This window comes from Colobus angolensis, unplaced genomic scaffold (genome assembly GCF_000951035.1).
Source record: "Colobus angolensis palliatus isolate OR3802 unplaced genomic scaffold, Cang.pa_1.0 Scaffold68, whole genome shotgun sequence".
NCBI lineage: Eukaryota > Metazoa > Chordata > Mammalia > Primates > Cercopithecidae > Colobus > Colobus angolensis.
This window is the reverse complement of record NW_012120487.1, coordinates 5,461,136-5,481,326: the sequence shown is the minus strand read 5'-3', so window position 1 is coordinate 5,481,326 and position 20,191 is coordinate 5,461,136. Positions and strand designations below refer to the sequence as shown.

General features: G+C 39.9%; 2 protein-coding genes across 4 annotated transcripts in view; one reads left to right on the top strand and one right to left on the bottom strand.

The window, feature by feature from the left end:
- Positions 1–5,631, top strand: part of ZCCHC11 (zinc finger, CCHC domain containing 11) — a 110,719-nt gene extending 105,088 nt beyond the window's left edge. Inside the window, exons 28-29 of one of the 3 annotated variants that reach the window (XM_011926279.1) lie at positions 3,561–3,719; positions 4,903–5,631. In XM_011926279.1, the coding sequence (XP_011781669.1) occupies positions 3,561–3,719; positions 4,903–4,970 (227 nt within the window). In that variant the 3' untranslated portion in view covers positions 4,971–5,631. The remainder of the gene's footprint in view (positions 1–3,560; positions 3,720–4,902) is intronic. The other 2 variants (XM_011926281.1, XM_011926280.1) reach the window with 2 other exon arrangements.
- Positions 5,632–12,387: 6,756 nt separating this feature from the next.
- The window catches only part of PRPF38A (pre-mRNA processing factor 38A), a 10,464-nt gene continuing 2,660 nt past the window's right edge, over positions 12,388–20,191 (bottom strand). The window contains exons 3-9 of the mRNA XM_011926282.1: positions 18,654–18,775; positions 16,558–16,643; positions 15,157–15,267; positions 13,784–13,896; positions 13,130–13,156; positions 12,918–13,015; positions 12,388–12,440 (exon numbers count right to left, since the gene is read on the bottom strand). Of these exons, the coding sequence (XP_011781672.1) occupies positions 12,388–12,440; positions 12,918–13,015; positions 13,130–13,156; positions 13,784–13,896; positions 15,157–15,267; positions 16,558–16,643; positions 18,654–18,775 (610 nt within the window). The remainder of the gene's footprint in view (positions 12,441–12,917; positions 13,016–13,129; positions 13,157–13,783; positions 13,897–15,156; positions 15,268–16,557; positions 16,644–18,653; positions 18,776–20,191) is intronic.

Sequence of the window (20,191 nt, the reverse complement as noted above, 5' to 3'; positions counted from 1 at the left end):
TACTGGCTAACATGATGAAACCCCGTCTCTACTGAAAAATACAAAAATCTAGCCGGGTGAGGTGGCGGGCGCCTGTAGTCCCAACTACTCGGGAGGCTGAGGCAGGAGAATGGCGTAAACCCAGGAGGCGGAGCTTGCAGTGAGCTTAGATCCGGCCACTGCACCACAGCCTGGGTGACAGAGTGAGACTCCGTCTCAAAAAAAAAAAAAAAAAAGAATCATGAGATCATTACCATAGCTAGTATCATCTAATACCCAGTCCTTGTTCATTTTTTCCTGTTTCTCTAAAAAGGTATATAGTTTATTGAGACAGTCTCACTCTGTCGCCAGGCTGAGTGCAGTGGCACAATCTCGGCTCACTGCAACCTCCACCTTCTGGGTTCAAGCGATTCTCCTGCCTCAGACTCCCAAATAGCTGAGACTACAGGTGCATGCCACTGTGCCTGGCTCTTTTTTTTTTTTTTGAGAGGGAGTCTTGCTGTGTCACCCAGGCTGGAATGTCAGCTCACTGCAACCTCTGCCTCCTGGGTTCAAGCGATTCTCCTGCCTCAGCCTCCCAAGTAGCTGGGACTACAGGTGCCTGCCACCATGCCCGGCTAATTTTTGTATTTTAGTAGAGACGGGTTTCACTATGTAGGTTAAGCTGGTCTCGAACTCCTGACCTCAAGTGATCTGCCTGCCTTGCCGCGCCGGGCCCTAATTTTTGTATTTTTAGTAGAGATGGGGTTTCATTCACCATGTTGGCCAGGCTGGTCTTGATCTCTTGACCTCATGATCCGCCTGCCTCGGCCTCCCAAAGTGCTGGGTTTATAGGCATGAGCCACTGTGCCCGGCCTAAAAAAGTATTCCTGTTATTGATTTATTTGAATCAAAATTCAAACTGTGTATTTGATTTTTATATCTCTTAACTGTCCTTTATAAAAAAGTTGCTGCTTCTATTTTTTTTTCCCCCAATATTAACTATTTTTTGAAGGCACTATAGAATTTCCCATATTCTGGAGTTGGCTGATTATGTCTTTGTGGCATCGTTTAATGTGTACCTCTGTCCCTGTATTTCCTGTAAACTGGGATTTAGATTCAGAGACTGGATTAGATTCAGGCTCTTTCTCTTGGTAAGAATGCTGCTTGGTGGGTCCCATATATTTCCAGTTTCCTCACTTCAGAAGGAACTTAATGTCTGGTTGTTACTATTTTAGTGACTTAAGATTGATCTGTGAGTTAGGTTTTATCAGCCGTTATCCATTATGAAGTTCATCATTAATTTTTACTTAATAGCCTTAGCTGCCATTGATAATTGTTGCCAGTATCCATTATTTTCCTATCTCCAGCTTCTTTTGGAACAAAGCAAGTAAGGTGTTTTGTTGAGCAAAAGTACCAAAATATGGTAACTTAATTAGATTTCTAAGATCAAAGGATATATGGCATACATGGTCCTTCTCCTATAGCATTCAGCATGTTTATTGTGTATATGCCATGACATGCATTGTGATAGTCACTGAGTTATAGAACCATGAAGACAGACCCAGTGTTTTGCCCTTTGATGTATCTGCTCCGTTTTTATAATTTCAAGTCTTCCATCCCCCTGCCACTTGTTGTTCTCAATGTTTTAGTCACAATGAACTAATTAATGTCCCACAAACGTACTGTACTGTCTCTTACTCCTGGTTGCTTAAGTTGTTCCTTCTGCTTGGAATGTCCTCTCTGTTACCTCTGCTGCTCACTCTCACCTCCTTCTGTGCTGCCTCAAAGCTTGGCTAACTCACTCATCTTCCATTTTTAAATTTAGATCACTTTCTTCAGGAAGTTCTCCTTATTTTCTTAATATCCATATCATAACATTTGTCTTACTCTGCTGAAATTGTCTGTTTACTCATCTGCATAACCCATTAGACTGAACTTCTAGAAGCAAAAAATTGTTTTTTTGTCTGTCATTTTCTATTAGTAGTTTAGTTTTCTCTTTAGTAACCTGCCATATTAGATACATTATTCCTGTTATATAGTATTATTATCTAATAAACTTTACTTACTTTTATTCATTGTATAGATACCCAATTCATAATTGATATTACAGCTACAGTTACACTGTGTTAAAAGTGGAAGGACTGAATGGAAATATATTAAAATAATAATCATAGTTGTATCAGAGAAGGAGATGATTATATGGTTTTTTCCCCCTTTTTTGAAATTTAATGAGATTGTATTACTCATTTTATGGAAATTTTGGGTTATGAAAAACAGGTGAAGGGAATTGGAATATATCTTTTAAAAATACCCTTTTATGTTAAAACATCATTTCTCATTTGGTTATGACCTAATTCTGAACATACTGGTTTAATTTATTTTTGTACACCCTGAGCCCTTCAGCTTCAGCCCTTAGTTGTAGCTTGGCTTTATGAATTCACAGTCAACTAGCTCACCTCCTGAGAAGATTCAGCTTACAAGAATGCAGTTCACAAGGGCTTTAGGTTTTTTGCTGCCTACTCTTTCCTATCCCGTACTTCCTCATTTGAGTTCGTGCTAGGAAAGTTTAGTGAATAAGAGCAGTTATTCCCTTTTATTCCCTAGCATATAGTGACTCTGAATGAGAAAAGCCACCAGAAATGATCCAGAATATAAACTGGGTACTGCACTTCAAAAAATGTACTTAAAGATACATTTTAAAGGGAAATAGAAAGATTTGGGGGGATAGTTAGCCATAAAAAGAATAGGACTTACATTTTTTGAGTACCTACCTATATGCTAGCTCTTGTGCAAGCTACTTTCTTTTGGTTATCCAGTTTAAACCTCATAACAATCTGAGGTTCAAAATGGAACCTTAGTAGTTTTAGGAAATGAGATTTGAGCTTAAACCTGTTTGACCTCAAAGCCTAAGTGCTCAACCATTATGCCACAATGCCTCAAGCTTCTAATAGGATCTCCTTCCAGGCCAAGATATAATTGATTCTGGGATAGTTTGCATTGTCTTTAGGATAAAATCTTAAGTTCCTTTGCATGATGTACTAAGGTTTTTTGAAATGTATATCCCCACCTACCTGTCCCGCCTTTTCTCTTACCACTTCCTCCATCACTCCTGTCTCTATATTGCAGATTGTTTTGCAGTTCCCCAAACTTGATGTGCATTCCTGCTTTCATGCTTTTGTACATGATACTCCTTTTCTCTAAAATGCCCTTCACCCCCCTCCCTATTTTGCCTAAATTTTTCCTTGTTTTTTAAAACTCAAATTAGTCATTCATCTTAGGAAGATTGTCTCTAACCTTCAAAGACTGGGTTAGCCCTCTCTTCAGAACATTTTGCCTGTTCTACTAGCAGTTGTTACATATTGTTTGTGTGTGTGTGTGTGTGTGTGTGTGTGTGTGTATATCTTCTTGTATGTCTCTCATGACTAATTTGAGCAAATACCTATGCTCTGTTCTTTAAAAAAATTTGTTTGGTATTCTCTGCATTTAGCATAGTTCTTAGCCAATGGTAGGTACTGAATATATCTTTGTGGAATGAAGGGATATTTCAGTGAGTGAACTAATGTTTTTAAATGTCTTTTTCCCTTGTTGTTGAAATGCAGAGCCAGGCTTTCGAGGACTGACTCCTCCAATTCCTTGGGAACATGCACCGCGTCCCCATTTCCCCCTTCTCCCAGCTTCGTGGCCTTATGGTTTGCATCAGAACTTCATGCATCAGGGAAATGCCCGATTTCAGCCCAACAAACCTTTCTATACTCAAGGTACCATGGCATACAAATTAGTTAACAGGCTTGGGTGGGTTTCTGGGATAGAGAGCCTTAGTGAAGGCCAGGATCTGGGAGTGAAAATTCATGAATTCAGTAAACATTTACTGAGAGATCATACTGTGTGTCAGATAGTGCTAGGTGCTTGTTGCTCAAGCAAGAGTAAAACAAAATCTCCATTACTTGATGCACTTTTTATTAGGAAAGCCAGACATGTTAAATAGAAAAGGAGTTTAGATGAATCAGTTAACATTACCCTAGCAAATCCAAGCAGGATGTGGATTTAAGAGATTATTACATCACAAGATTTTGACAGTTGAGCTAGATCTTGAAAGAGATGCAGGATTGTTTTTTGCCTAGAGATGAGAGAGGAGGAGGAGTATGCTTAGCTGAGGGATTAATATATGCAGTCACTGAGTTTTGCCTGGCATAATGAAAAAGAAGAGAAAATATTAGGGCTAGAGGACAGAGGTATATGGGAAAGATGGTGATAAAATAAGGCTAGAGAGGGTAGGCTTAGACCGTATTATGGAGTTTGGACTTGGTTTACTGAGCAATGGGGATCTAATGAAAAGTTTTTAGTGGAACGAAGACATAATCAGATTTGTTTAGTAAACGTAGGACTTGAATGACATTAAAATTTATTATGTTCTGCTGGTGCTATTATAGTACTAATAGTGGCTTTCACTGGGTAATGAATATTGTAAACTAAGAATTCCTAGAAACTTGGAGCATTTTATCTAACCTACTTGCCTCAGAGGTATTTGTTCTTATGGGCATTGTCTGAGTCTGGCCATATACTACTGGGGCATCCCTGTATTATAGAGTGGCAGAGCCTTGACACTGGGTGAGCTCTTCTCTTGAGCAAAGAACTGGGACTGAAGGAAGTTATTATTAGTCATAAGCCCTTTTAGGAGGGGAGAGGTCTGAAACTCTTCTCTAGTGGGTTTTTCCCCTTTGATTCCTCCTCTCTGTCTTCCGTGTCCTCTCCTTTTTTCACATACAGGTATTTCCTTCCCTTCTTCCTTTTTCTCCCCACTCAAATGTTTTGCAGCATGCTTTATCTCCTCCTATTATATAAATAGAAAAAAAAAGAAAGCTAACTACAAATTAATTCTAAGGTGTTGTCAGATAAACAGGCACAAGCCTTTCAGTTTCCTGTCTGTGTTGTATCCAACAGACAGATGTGCCACCCGTCGGTGTAGAGAGCGTTGTCCCCACCCACCAAGAGGAAACGTGTCGGAGTAATGCGAGTCCATTTTCTTTCAGCTGGTCTACCGATGCACAGCAACCAGCCAATCCTGCTGTCTCAAGGGTATCCGTACCTCAATGTCAGTTACATTCAGCAGAAAAAGTGACATTTAATGGAAAGCAAAACAAATCAGGTCCTGATTTAAAATTTTAACACGTTTAGATAGCTTATTTAAATTCTAAGACTGTTTTTACAGACTGTATTATTTGTATATAAATATGAACTATAGTTTTTACTAGTATCACCAAATTGAGTGATACAAATTTCATCTATTTTATTACCCTATTTTTAAGGGAATTTTATGTTTTGTTTAACCTTGATGAATTGTATAAAGAGAGAATTTTAAAAATTACATTCTTTATTTTCTATTAGCTGTATTCATACTTTGGTTGCTTCAGACTTTATATATTGTTCTTAAGAGTTAGGAAAGAATTTCATGTGTTTTAAATTTGTCACTTCTATTCTTTACAGAACCTTGTAGTGCCAAAAACTTTTTAAAAGGTAAAAAAATAAAATAAAATTACAACATGAAGATTCAGATTTTTTTTCTTTTCCATACTTGTATATTGAACATTCAAACTTGAACGGAAAGTTGATTTTGTCTGTATTTGAAGTACTTCTATTTTAAGTTAATAAATCTTTTTGACAAGAGTTAAATTTGGTTAATTCATCTGTCGTATAGATGATGGAAATATTATGTAATGAGATTTCCTTTAATTTCAATTAATAGAGCATTCTAACTCACAGATTTTAGTTTTAGAGATTCAAGTATCATTTCATGGCCTTTATTTGGTTGAATGTTCACAACACCCGTTATGAGGTTGATAGAAGCAGAAGCCATTTCCATTTGTCTTTGAAAATAAAAATTGAAATGCAAAGCAGTAAATTCAAAAAAGCAAATTTACATGCTGGAGTCTGAATTGAAAAGTATTTGGAAAGAGAGTTTTAAAACACTGAGACTAATATTGGCAATTAGAGTGGAGGGAAGATAACTTTTTTTGTTGTTTTCTTTGAGACAGAAGCTGTCTCTGTCGCCCAGGCTGCAGTGCAGTAGTGGGATCTCGGCTCACAGCAGCCTCTGCCTTCCGGGTTCGAGCGATTCTCCTGCCTCAGCCTCCTGAGTAGCTGAGATTACAGGCATGTGCCACTTGGCTAATTCTTGTATTTTTGGGAGAGACGAGGTTTTACCACGTTGGTCCAGCTGGTCACCTGTCTTGGCCTCCCAAAGTGCTGGGATTGCAGGCGTTGGGCCACCGTACCCAGCCCAGACTCTATTCATTTTGAATCCTATACTTCCACCTGGAAAGCACACTTGCCAAGGTGATAATTATTTACCAGTAATATTTGGAATTAATTATTATTGGGTATTGGAATTCAGACTCGAGTTGGTGGTGGTATAATGTTTCAGCTGTTTTAGCAGTGAGGTGAGGTAATTTTCTCTAACCCCTTAATTAGCCTGTCCAGTTGCCTGGGATTTTAGGCTAAATGATGCTATGGATCTATTTGGAAATGTGCAGAATAAGTAGATAAAAATGTAAGGACAATGGGCTATCTTTGCTGTGCTTCCTCTGATAACATATTACTTTAAAATAGGAGACTGCTTGGGCCCTTTCCATATTTTGCAACATGGAAGACACTTGAAACCTATTGCAGGAGATTGAGGGTATTTGTGCTGTATTTACAGCCCTGAGTTAAAGTCAGGTATATTTACTATTTTTTCTTATTAAAGCATCAGCATCCTTCAGAATCCTATTAAGTGGTGGACTTAAATCATTTGTTAACAAGATACCTGACCCAAGTATGCATTTATGTTAAAATGACTTGGAGCATTCAAGATTTAAATTAACATTCGGTACTTCATGTCCTTCCACATCTTGGAGAACAGGTAATGATGTATACAGTGGTGTTTGTTATTCTCTTTACTTTTGTACATATAGTAGGCCCTCCATGTCCATGGGTTTTGCATCTATGGATTCAACCAACCACGGATTGCAGATATTTAAAAAAATTGTGTCTGTACTGAACTTGTATAGTTTGTTATTATTTCCTAAACAATACAGTATAACACCTTTTCCCACAGAATTTACATTGTATGAGGCATTATATGTAATCTAGAAATGATTTAAAGTATAAAGGAGGATATGCATAGGTTATATGCAAAGACTACACTATTTTATATCAGGGACTTGAGCATCCTTGGATTTTGGTATATCTGTGGGAGGTCCTGGAACCAATCCCCCACCAGATACCAAGGGGAGGATTGTATTTGAAATATTCATTAAAAATAAAACAACTTCCAATAACAGAATGCCCCTACCCTTCAGCCTTTCTTCCTTAAGGAAGGCAGTATAACACCACTTGGCAAAAACTATTAACTGGCAACCTAGTAACCAATAGCCTAGGTTTTACTTATATGATAGTGTCACAGATACTAGTTTTCAGCATCTCATTTGCCCCTCCTTCAGTAACTGCCAGTGTTCAATAATTGGCAAAACTGTTCTGTCGAAAACCAGAATGTAGTTTAAAATTGATACAGTAGAAGCTCAGATTTTAAGTTTGCAAAGTAGATTATGAGTTCAGATTCATTGTAGAGCCGTTAAGTAGAAAATTATCAATCTTATACAGGGAGAACACACACATTTAAGACCAAATTGTTTTGAAATATTCTGTTTAATAACATGGGGATTAGTATTTTCCCTTGACATTGGGATTATTAAAAATATAAATATGTACTGTGTGATATATTTGTTTATATTCCATACAGATGGACATTTTTGCTGTTTCTAGTTATTCTCATATAAACATATATATATATAATGTGTAAAATGATGGGATAAAGCTATTTGTGTGTACATGTAATTATTCTATTAGGGTGAATTCCATAAGTGGGATCACTGGGTAAAAGGATCAAAAGTTCTAAAGTTCCTGCTACATTGCTATATATTGCCAAATTGCCCTTCATAAAAGTGGTTATCAGTTTGTAGTTCCAGCAAACAATATGTAAAATGTGTTGGTATGCTTATAAAAAAGCTTTCAACTCCCAGCAACTCATTTCTTCCTTGTAGAAATTAACATGTTTACTGTAAAAAGAAAATAAGCATTATATAAAAGTACAAAGTTTAAAAATCACTCAAAAGTTCATCAGCCAGACAGAAGTACTATCTGGTGAACTTCATTCATTCCAACCATCTCTCTTAGTCACATAGGCACATATATACAAATAGTTTTACAAAAGTGGGCTCATATGCTACATTTAATACAGCAAATTAACAAAAGGAAAACAAGTGTGAAACTGAAAAAATGCTCAATTTAAAAACACTTTTCCCACAAGAGAATCTAGTCTTGTAAGATTCCTCCTAAAATTAAGGACAATTACGGAAAATAATAAAGAGGCTATTTTTTTTTCTAGCTTCATGTATGTTTTAATTAGAGACTGTGATTCCTGCTGTGAAAGATGAAACCAGCACTCTACTTATTTCTATACAGACAGTATTCATAATATTTAATTTTGACTTTATAATCATTGCCCATTATTTTTAAAGTTTCGGAAGTGTTTACTAACACTCCTTTTACTGATTCTTTGTTCCTAAGTCCTTAATTTGATTCATTTCTTCTTTAGTTGAATTTCATTATTGGGCAGTTTTTTTCTCAAAGGCCCATGATTTGTACTTTCAAGTTTTTACAAACTTGAGAACATCTATAGCCTTTGTATTTTAAGACAACTTTGGCAAAGTGTAAAATTTCTGGCACGCTTTTTCTCAAATCTTTAGAGCCTTTTGCTTCATTGCCTTCTTGTTACAGGATCTGAGACCATCCTGACCCCAGTTAATTCTTTTTATTTTTCGAGACGGAGTCTCGCTCTGTTGCCTAGGCTGGAGTGCAGAGATGTGACCTCAGCTCACTGCAAGCTCCACCTCCCGGGTTCACGCCATTCTCCTGCCTCAGCCTCCCGAGTAGCTGGGAGTACAGGCACCCGCCACCACGCCGGGCTAGTTTTTTGGTATTTTTAGTAGAGGCGGGGTTTCATCGTGTTAGCCAGGATGGTCTCGATCTCCTGACCTCGTGATCCACCCGCCTCAGCCTCCCAAAATGCTGGGATTACAGGCGTGAGCCATTGCGCCCAGCCGATTCTTTTTAAACCATCAGAATATTTTATTCTATATTTTTCTCTTTTCCATTTTTTATTTCCTCCAGCCTATTTTCTCTGTGCTGTTTTATGTTTTTTGGTTTCTAGTAAGGCCTTGAAACTTCACCAATCTTATTTTCCATCTCTTTTGAACCTCTGTGCTTGTTTAAAAGTTCATGTCTGCTTTTTTGAATGTGTGGAGAATTTGTCATATTAACCTTTCTGAGGGAGTAGGCAATCTGTGATAATTCTTCTCTAATCATTCTCTACTGAAGAATAACAGGAAGAGGTTAGAGGAATGAGCTTTAAGTTGGGTTGTTATATTGGACCCTCTCACCAAACCTATTCTTTTTTTTTTTTTTTTTTTTTTTGAGATGGAGTTTCGCTCTTTTTGCCCAGGCTGAAGTGCAATGTCACGATCTCAGCTCACCATGACCTCCACCTCCTGGGTTCAAGCGATTCTCCTGCCTCAGCCTCCTGAGTAGCTGGCATTACAGGCATGTGCCACCATGCCTGGCTAAATTTTGTATTTTTTAGTAGAGACAGGGTTTCTCCACATTGGCTAGGCTGGTCTCAAACTCCCGACCTCAGGTGATCTGCCCTCCTTGGCCTCCCAAAGTGCTGAGATAATAGGCGTGAGCTGCCGCACCCGGCCAAAAATCCATTATTTCTTTTGCCCCTTGGAACACCTCTCCCTTAATTTCTTAGTATTAAAAAGCGATTGTGCCCTAGGGCAAAGCTTTTAAGGCAGTGTATTTCAAATTATTGGAAGTAAAATCGATTAAGTGGTTTGCATCCAATATTAAAAACTGTTATCAAGTAGGAAATACCAGAATTCATTTTGCATAGTAAGTATTCTTTCCTGAAATTTGTCTCAGTACAGAATATAGATACGTGTGTACAAAGATGTAAAATACGTTTTTAAAATGTATGCTGTAGTCAAAAAGTTTAAAATGCTTCATCCATAGGCAAGCACGTAGATGACAGAAAGAGCCTTACAGCAAGGTTTGTCCTTAAGCTCCATCTCCTGTGTAATTTTATCAAAACGATACCTACAGACATTCAGTATGCCTTCCTCTTACCTCCTTCTAATTAAAGAATAGGGATGTTCTCCTTCCTGCTGTTGGTTGGCTGTGATACCTCAGTTTTGGTCCACATTTTACCATATGTCTAAACAAGTATGTTTTATTTCACGTTTGTTTAGGGAGGTTTATTACTAAAATTTGTTGGGCTTTGTGTGTGGGTTTATTTTTACTTAAAACATATTTTAAGATAAAGTTTTATTTTAAGAGTGTATTGGATGACAGCTTGGTTGGTCCATGGGTCATTTAGCCAGAAGACATTTCTTTCTACCTAGATCACTTTCATAAAGAAATAACTGCTAGGACACTATAATACATTTACATAGAGATGCTTATATTTAATCCTAAAAGGTTGTATCAGAAACCGTAAGAGCTCTTTAAGACCACTTTTATTAACTCAGGTATTATGAAAGGAATCACTGAAGAATATGAAAGCTCAAATAAGATTAAAAAATGCTTTAATACTGCTGCAGAAGTCTTTCAGTTCAGGAGCAGGCAATAGAATGTATAGAATGTTTACCTTATGACCAGATACAACCTCCCAAGAAAAACTGGATCCTGCAGGGCAGCTGGTCTTCACAGTTCCTACTGGGACTATAGTTGCAGGACGTCATTGACTTTTCTCTTTTTAAGGTAGTTAAGTACAGGTAAAGGAATGCTTCTAACAAAGATCTTAATAATCTCTTGATTATCAATGTCCATGGAGGCTTTTTAGTCCTTCCTTTGCTTCTGCATTCTTGACCCTTGGCTGCTTTCACCTCTCCTAATTCTCCTGTCTTTCTGAATGGGCCATTCCAGTTTTCAATAGGTGACTTCTACTTCTTCCTGTCACCAGTGTTGGTGTTGCCTGTGGTTCTGTTGTGTGCATTTCTGATATATATAAATACTTTAGAAAGTCTTATTGACAGATTCCACAATTACTTAAACATTGTCAATTCTGGCCTAGATCGCTATGTTAAATTCTGGTCCCCATCTCCAACTTTATGGGCTTTTGTTTTTAGCAATACCAAAGCTCAAACTTGTTAAACTGAATGCATCATTTTCATTACTACCACAATTCCCTAATTCTCTGCCCTTCTAAAAGCTGTCTCCTCCTGCGGTATTTTCTGACTTTGTGAATGGCACTACTGTCTAGCAATTTAGGTCAAAACCATGACTAATATTAGATAGATACTTTCCTCTCCATCAAATCTTTTTCAATCCTGTTACCCTACTGCTACTGACTAGGCCTGAATAATGTCAATGCTTATATGATAAAGGCTGGATACCTTAACCTGGATTTCAAGCTTGTGGGCAAGAACAAATGAAACTAAGAAAAAATGGGCTGTATAAAGGGTATTAAGTGCCGCTCTGTTGAACTGTTGGATGAAACTGGCTTTAATGATCCAGAGGAAGCCTTACAGTTGAATGCATTCTGTTCTTTCAAAACTGCTAACCAGGCCGGGCGCGGTGGCTCAAGCCTGTAATCCCAGCACTTTGGGAGGCCGAGACGGGCGGATCACGAGGTCAGGAGATCGAGACCATCCTGGCTAACACGGTGAAACCCCGTCTCTACCAAAAAAATACAAAAAGCTAGCCGGGCGAGGTGGCGGGCACCTGTAGTCCCAGCTACTCGGGAGGCTGAGGCAGGAGAATGGCATGAATCCAGGAGGTGGAGCTTGCAGTGAGCCAAGATTGCGCCACTGCACTCCAGCTTCGTTGACACAGCAAGACTCCATCTCAAAAAAAAAAAAAGGGGGGGGGGGATGCACCCAACAGTATATGGCACATGGGGGTTTCTAATGAAATCTTATCAATAATGAAAGTGACTTGTCCCAGGTCACTCAACTGTTAAGTTTTAAAACTTGGGACTAAACCCCATGTTTTCTGAGCCCAAACCTCATCCATTATCCAAAGGTGCAATCCTGTAAAGCAAAACAAAACAAAACAGGTATCTCGCTTGAACCCGAGAGGCAGAGGCTGCAGTGACTGCAGTGAGCCAAGTTCATGCCACTGCACTCCAGCCTGGGAGACAAGCACAAAACTCAGTTTTCACAAAAAAGAAAAAAAAGTTACCTAACCCCAGTAATTCTCAAAGCAATAGACCAATTTTGTCTTGTAATGAAGGAGAATTCCTAACATCCCCCAACAAAACAAGAAAATTTCAGGTCCAATTAGTTGTAATTGGGACTATTTCTGAATAAAGTTAAAATAGAAGTCAATTCATTACCTTTCAGGAGACTTTGAGTGGCTCCTGTGTCTGTGACTACGGTGATGACCTGGGGAAGAAAAGGCCATTGTATGAGATCCTACCCTTCTCTTATTAAACTCTCACTCTCACCTCCCCTAATACCTGCCATTGGCTTAATATTTTTTTGGCCTATGCAGCGGACACCTCTTAGTGGAAGCAACTCTGAATTAGTGGAGGAAGAGGGAGCAAAAGAAAGGAGTAATGAAACCAGTTCAAATACATATACATTCAAGGGCTTCATGGCTAATTTCACAAACATCATATTGGGTTTTCACTATTATATTAGATCTTATTCCTATAATTTCAGATGAAAAAACTGAAGCCAACCTTATCAGCAAAGCTTATAAGTGGCAGTCAAGCTGTGAACCTTAATTTTCAAATTCTATGTCCATCTCCTTTTCTGTTAAGCAGTACAGTCAGGCACTCCTGTACTGCAAGAGGCTTAACTGCTCCTTTTCCATTTCTTTGTTAAGACAACCTGTGGCAAAAGGCCCACATGCTCTACCTGGGGACTTGGAACGGGATCTGTGCCGCCGATCTCGGGACCTGCTGCGGTGACGTCTTGGACTCTTGCTCCGATGCCTTTCTCGGCGGGGGGAGGGGCTATAGAAAAGACTGGTCAGACTACCAGATCTGGTTAGCAATATACATACAACACCAATACTACCACTCCCTCCCCAAAGCTCTATCCTTCATCACAAACGACTGAAGGCCTACCTTCTCCTTTTGGGAGATCGACTCCGCCTATAACAGAAAGGAAGAAGAAAGCCTAGGTTGGTGCACTGGATATTGTAGATTGCAAAAATGGCCCCAGTCTTATCCTTCACCCTTCTCTGTATCACCCTTCTCTGTATCCATGTCTTTTGTCATGTAACTCTAGCACCCTCCCATTCTAACTTTAGGACTGGCCACGTGACTTGCTTTGGCTAATGGGATATTTGCAAATATGATAAAAGCAGATAGTGGAAAAACATTTGCATGACTGGGTTTGTTTGCTCTTGAGTTCTGCCACTACCATGAGAATATACCCAACTTAGCCTGCTGGACGATGACACAGGGAAGAGAAATTTCCCCTGTCATGCAAGCTAAGGCAATTCCATACCAGCCAGTAGAGAGCAGACAACAGAACAGGTACTTAAAAAACTGTCGATCCAAGCTCTGCTTAAATCACTGACTGCAGACTTGTGAATGAAACAAATGGTTATTGTTTTCTGCCAGTGAGGTTTGACATGTGGCTGTTTTGCAGCAATAGATAACTAATATACTGGGCAAACATTCTCCATAGGCTGGCATTTTTCCTTCTCTAAAATCCAAACTTCTAGGCTACAGTGCTCAAAATCTCCTGGGAAAAGGCCAATGACTAGGGTTTACCTTCTGGGAGACCGGCTTCTACTCCTCCTGTAGCGCAGTGTGGGAGAGCGACGGGGCTTGTCCAAGTCTCGGTAGCTTCTCCGGCGGTGATCAGGTGATGGCACTCTTTCCAACTGGAAACAAGATGATTGGGTCACTGAAAGGCACAGGCTTATAAAGAGCCATCTAGGAACACTAATTATACTTCACACCCCATCTTGTCCCAAAGTCCATCTCCAAGTGACTTTAAAGCACAGTAACCTGACTACAAATAAGGAGGCACTTACCCTATTAACTAACAAAACTTATTATGAGCTATATAAGACAGCCAAAATAACTCACAGAAGAGAGAGGGAACAGAAACAGACCGGTGTGTGTGTATGTGTGTGTGTTTAGTTTATCTGCAGCCTGGGCAACGTGGTGAAATCCCATCTCTACAAAACAAATACACAAATTAGCCAGGTGTGCTGTCACGTGTCTGTAGTTCCAGCTACTTGGGAGGCTGAGGTGGGAGGATTGCTTGAGCCTGGGAGGCCGAGGATGCAGTGAACCAAGATTGTGCCATTGCACCTCAGCCTGGGCAACAGAGGAAGACCCTATCTCAAAAAAAAAAGTTTTGACTGCTTCCTGAAACAACTGGGCAGGCTTGGTTGTTTTCAACTTTTCAGCACTGCAACTAGTATTGAAAGAACATGCCTATGCGGTTGACATTTTCCCCCTCCTAAACAAGGCTTATTCCTTAGGATAGGTACAATTATGAAAAGTTTTATTTCTTTCCAAGTATTTAACAGCTGCCACCATTTATTAGGCAATTATAATGTGCAATACTCTGCTAAGGGCTTTAAATTTATAATCTTATTTAATACTTTCAACAGACTTGAGGAAAAAAGTATCATTAACCTCACTTTACATAGGAGAAAACTAATTTGCGTAAGATTATACCACTAGTATATGGCAGAGCTGAGGTGCTTTTAATAAGGAAATATTGTTCTTGGTTAGAGTTAAAAAAAATTATTTTTTGAGATGGAGTCTCACTTTCGCCCAGGCTGGAGCGCACTGATGCGATCTTGGCTCACTGCAACCCCCGCTGCCCAGGTTCAAGTGATTCTCCTGCCTCAGCCTCCTGGGTAGCTGGGATTAGAGGCACCCGCCACCACGCCGGCTAATTTTTGTATTTTTAGTAGAGATGAGGTTTCACCACCATGTTGGCCAGGCTGGTCTTGAACCCCTGACCTCTGGTGATCCACCTGCCTTGGCCTCCCAAAGTGCTAGGATTACAGGCGTGAGCGACCACACCTGGCCAACAGAGTTAAAAATTAAAGTATAAAAACAAAAAAAATTCCCATTTTCTATTACTCCCTCCCCTACAACCCTGAAAGTCTCAGGTGCCTGACCTTCTCATCCTCCTCTTCTTCCTCTTCACTGGACTCCACATCATCCATGTCCTCTTCCAGAGCACTAACTCGAGGCTCCAGTTGCTCAGCTTCCTCTAATACATAGCGTTTCTACAGAGAACATAATGAGAGTTAGGGGTTGCTGTCATTCCCCTATTTCTTGAAACCTCAACACTGGGCTTCAGGATTCCAAGGAGCAACAGCTGAGACCATTTCAAAGACAGTTCAAGCTTTTCATAACAAGTTTAATAGACTTGGAATCTATAAACTAAAGTTGTCCTATAAATACAAACCTGAAGAGAACATCTTCATTTTCTATTGGCTCTATTCCCTGTATATTACACTCTAAAGTCATGTGAGTATTGATCAGTATAGGTATAGCCTAGAACCCAAAGTAAGCGCTTTGTACACAGAGAAAATCCAAGGGCTAATAAGTTCATGGCTGATAGTTCCACCAGAAGAGGCCTAGCCCTAGAGTAGCACCAAATCTCCAGAAGACCCAGGATCTCAGGAGCTGTTGAGATTCATGCATTTTGAACTGGTTCCATTTTAATCTGGGATATGGCTTACTAATGTTTATTTGAGTGGCTAAAGATCAGAGAGGCAAAGCTGATTTTAAAAATGCCAAATGGCTAAATGTAGTGGCATGTGCCTGTGGTCCCAGCTCCTTGGGAGACTGAGGTGGGAAGATCCCTTGAACCCAGGAGTTTAAGACCAGCCTGGGCAACAGAGCAAGACATTGCTATGAGAATTGGGCCCTCAAAGTAGGTTTTCAAATTTACAATCTCATTCTTTCCGCTACATGCCCTACAGTGCCAATATAGAACAGGAGAGATGTATCACACTCATTTCCTGAAAAGATGTCTCATGGATAATCGTTTACCACTAGGAAAGGGAAGCAGGATGGTAAAGCCAAGTTTAAGGAATTAAGGGTTCAGTCTCCCGCCCTATCTTTATCTGTTTTATGTCCTGGCTTTTTACATGAAGACTAGTTTGAAAAAAACTGTTCATGAAGTTAAAAAATCCCTACCCACTCTAGCTACAATACCCTTGATATAACATCCTGAATAAATTTTTTTTCATGATAGACGAGTAATGTGCTGATGTTGTAACAAGGTTTGAGGGAGGCACAACTCACACATGCACGTGAACTACAAAAGGATAGGGAAAAACAAAGTTTCCTTGTTTTAAACTATTCACTTTTAAAGCCCTACCCTTCAAATATTTTATCTATTTTCCTCTCACTCCCAATCCACTATCTTTCTCCCAGACAGGAAGACTGTTTATTAAGAGGACCCATAAGATCCACAGGCTTCAGTGTTTAAGCTGTGTGTATGTGTTTGTCTGTCTGCCTGTCTAGAAGGAGAAGGGTGACTGTGGTAAGAGACTTTTATTTCTTACCTGTAGCCGGGGCAGAATGATATCACAGACTCTCTCACTGTGCAATAGTTCATCAATAAACTCATCAACATGCATCAATTCAAACTCTGCAAGAAAAAGTCATTAGCTCAAACAACCTGGAAATAACAGATTTAGATGCCAAAAAGTAAAAGAAGTGTTAAAACCTCATATCAGGACATCTATGCACTAGGCATCTTTAGAAGAGATTAAGGGATGAATGAAGATGTCCCAGTTAGGAAGAGACAAACACAAAAGCAAGCACAAACAGTCCTGAATTATGTAGGGGTGATCTTGAAGAGATCATATAATTCAAATATAATTTCTCATCTGAACCTGCAATGTTTCTAAATTTAGAACATGTATCTTATATGGCACATGGAGTAATAGCTTTTGAGAACTGGCCAGGAGTGGTGGCTCACACCTGTAATCCCAGCACTTTGGGAGGCCAAGGCAGGTGGATCACTTGAGGTCAGGAGTTCAAGACAGGCCTGGCCAACATGGCGAAACCCCATCTCTACTAAAAATACAAAAATTAGCTGGGCATGGTGGTGGGCACCTATAATCCCAGCTACTCAAGAGGCTGAGGCAGGACAATAATTTGACGTAGAGGCAGTGGAGGCAGAGGTTGCAGTGAACTAAGACCATACCACTGTACTCCAGCCTGGGCAACAGAGCAAGACTCTGTCTCAAAAAAAAAAAAAAAGAAATTACGCATATACATAAATTATATATATAAAATGTGTATGTGTGTGTGTGTGTGTGTGTGTGTATATATATATATACAGCTTTTGAGAGCTTCCATGGTAAACATTACCTTACTTCTGGGGTTCTCGACCATGGACAATTTTGGGCACATGCCCATCCTCCTACTTAGAAGGAGATATTACTTACATCTAGTGGGTAGAGGCTAGAGATACTGCTACTCATTCTACGATGCACAAGCCAATCCTCACACAAAAATTATATGACGTAAAATGTCAACAGGTTGAGAAATTCTTAGTTTTACATAATAAAATAATAAATAAATAACTCCATCATGGCCATGACCACGTCCATCTTGTTCACCATGGCATTTATACCACATAGCACAGTATGTGACATGTCAATGGCACTTAATATGTATGTATTCAATGAATGAATAAGTTTAAAGTATAATACTAAATTCTTTTTTTTTAAGATGGAGTCTTGCTCTGTTGCCCAGGCTGGAATACAGTGGTGCAATCTTGGCTCACTGCAACCTCCGCCTCCCAGTTCAAGCGCTTCTCCTGCCTCAGCCTCCTGAGTAGCTGGGATTACAGGTGTGCACCACCACACCCTGCTAATTTTGGTAGTTTTAGTAGAGACAGGATTTCACCATATTGGTGAGGCTAGTCTCAAACTCCTGACCTGAAGTGATCTGCCCACCTTGGCCTCCAAAAGTGCTGGGATTAGAGGTGTGAGACACCGTGCTTGGCCCCAAATTCTTAACCTTCTACTGTTTAATGATACAAGTAGGAGTGAAAGGTAAATGTTCCTATCTTCTGTTATGACACCAAGTGAGAAAAGGCTTTGACTGCAATACCTGGAATCCCTCCTTAACACATTAAGTAATCTCTTTGTAGATGGTATGGAGCTGCCTCTCTCGGATATGCTTATTTTTCAGTGGGATTCCTGTATAAAAATGAGTACACTTAAGTCTATATGCTGCAGTGTGAAGTACAGTGCTAGAGGAGAGGCCAGTAGAAAGAACTGTGAAGACATAAAATATGGAAAACTTTGTCTGAGAGGGCTGGGGAAGGTTTTTATGGGGAAGCCATTCTGCAGCTAGATCTTTTGGGATGGAGCGCATGTAAAGGGGGCATATGATGCAAGGCAGGGATTAACATAAGATGCACTTGGAAAGGGAGGCAGACAGAGGCAGGCTGGGTAAGGCCAACACGAAGCTAGTAGTCAGACTGAAAACTCCCGTGAGGGACAAGGGAAAACTTGCATAAAGACAGTAACAATGTAGATGAAGAGGAGCATTCACACTGTCTATGACAATGCAGAGGTAGACGTACTGGTGAAATAAAAATTGGCTTAAAAATGACAATCAGGAGACTTAGCACCATACTCACCCCCATTTCGGTTCTGGCTCTTGATTTTTCGATAGTCATTGTACAAAGGCTCCAAGTACTTATAGCAATCAATTGCAGTGCCTGTCAGCCTCATGTAAAGTGCCCCCAGCATGCGAACATACCTGATAGAGAGATGACAGTGAAACAACAGGCCATCCTAGAAGTTCCTAAGTTTTACAACTAGCTTTTCTCATGACAGTAGTGGATAAACATGTTCTTCTCTTTGGCAGGTAAGAAAGCTGCAGTTGTGGAAGTAGAATGAAGCTGAAGAAAGACAGCTAAAATGTGGAGACCTGGGTTCAAGTTCCAATGCTACCATTTATGGCTGTGGGAACATCATATGTATTGATCAACTTTCAAATATATCATCAGTAAAACTAGAATAAAACCTATTTACCTCACAGGATTACTCTAAGAATCAAACGAAATACCGAATTTTATTTTATTTACTTTTTTTTTTTTTTTTTTGAGACGGAGTCTGGCTCTGTCGCCCAGGCTGGAGTGCAGTGGCCGGATCTCAGCTCACTGCAAGCTCCGCCTCCCAGGTTTACGCCATTCTCCTGCCTCAGCCTCCGGAGTAGCTGGAACTACAGGCGCCCGCCACCTCATCCTGCTAGTTTTTTGTATTTTTTAGTAGAGATGGGGTTTCACCATGTTCGCCAGGATGATCTCAATCTCCTGACCTCATGATCCGCCCGTCTCGGCCTCCCAAAGTGCTGGGATTACAGGCTTGAGCCACCGCGCCTGGCCTTTATTTACTTATTTTTTAAGGCAGAGTCTTGCTCTGTTGCCCAGGCTGCAGTGCAGTGGCACGATCTCGGCTCACTGCAACCTCCACCTCCCAGGATCAAGCAATTCTCCTGCTTCAGCCTCCTAGTAGCAAGGATTACAGGCACCCACCACCAAGCCCAGCTAATTTTTGTATTTTTATTTATTTATTTATTTCTTGAGACAGAGTATTGCTCTGTTGCCCAGGCTGGAGTGCAGTGGCACAATTTCAACTCACTACAACCTCCACCTCCTGGGTTCAAGCGATTCTCCTCCCTCAGCCTCCCGAGTAGCTGGGATTACAGGTATATGCCACCGTACCCAGCCTAATTTTGGTATCTTTAGTAGGGACGGGTTTTGCCATGTTGGCCAGGCTAGTCTCAAACTCCTGACCTCAAGTGATCTACCTGCCTTGGCCTCCCAAAGTGCTGGGATTACAGGTGTGAGCCACGCCTGGCCAGATACTAAATTTTAAAATAGAAAGTAGAAGATATATTTAATAACAATACAAGAACAAGTACACGTAAACATGACTGCTGGTTTTGGAAAAAAGTAAGTCATCTGGGTTCAAATTCTGACTCCATGATTTACTAATTCTGTGACACTACTGGTCAAATCTGTGTTTTCTCAATCCTTGTAAAATGGAGATAATGCTACTGAATTTATGGCTTGGTATATAAACAAGAAATGCATTTAAAGTACTAAGTACAGCATAGAGCACACAGTAAGTGCCTAACAAAAGTTAGGTATTTTCTAGCTGTTAATGCTTT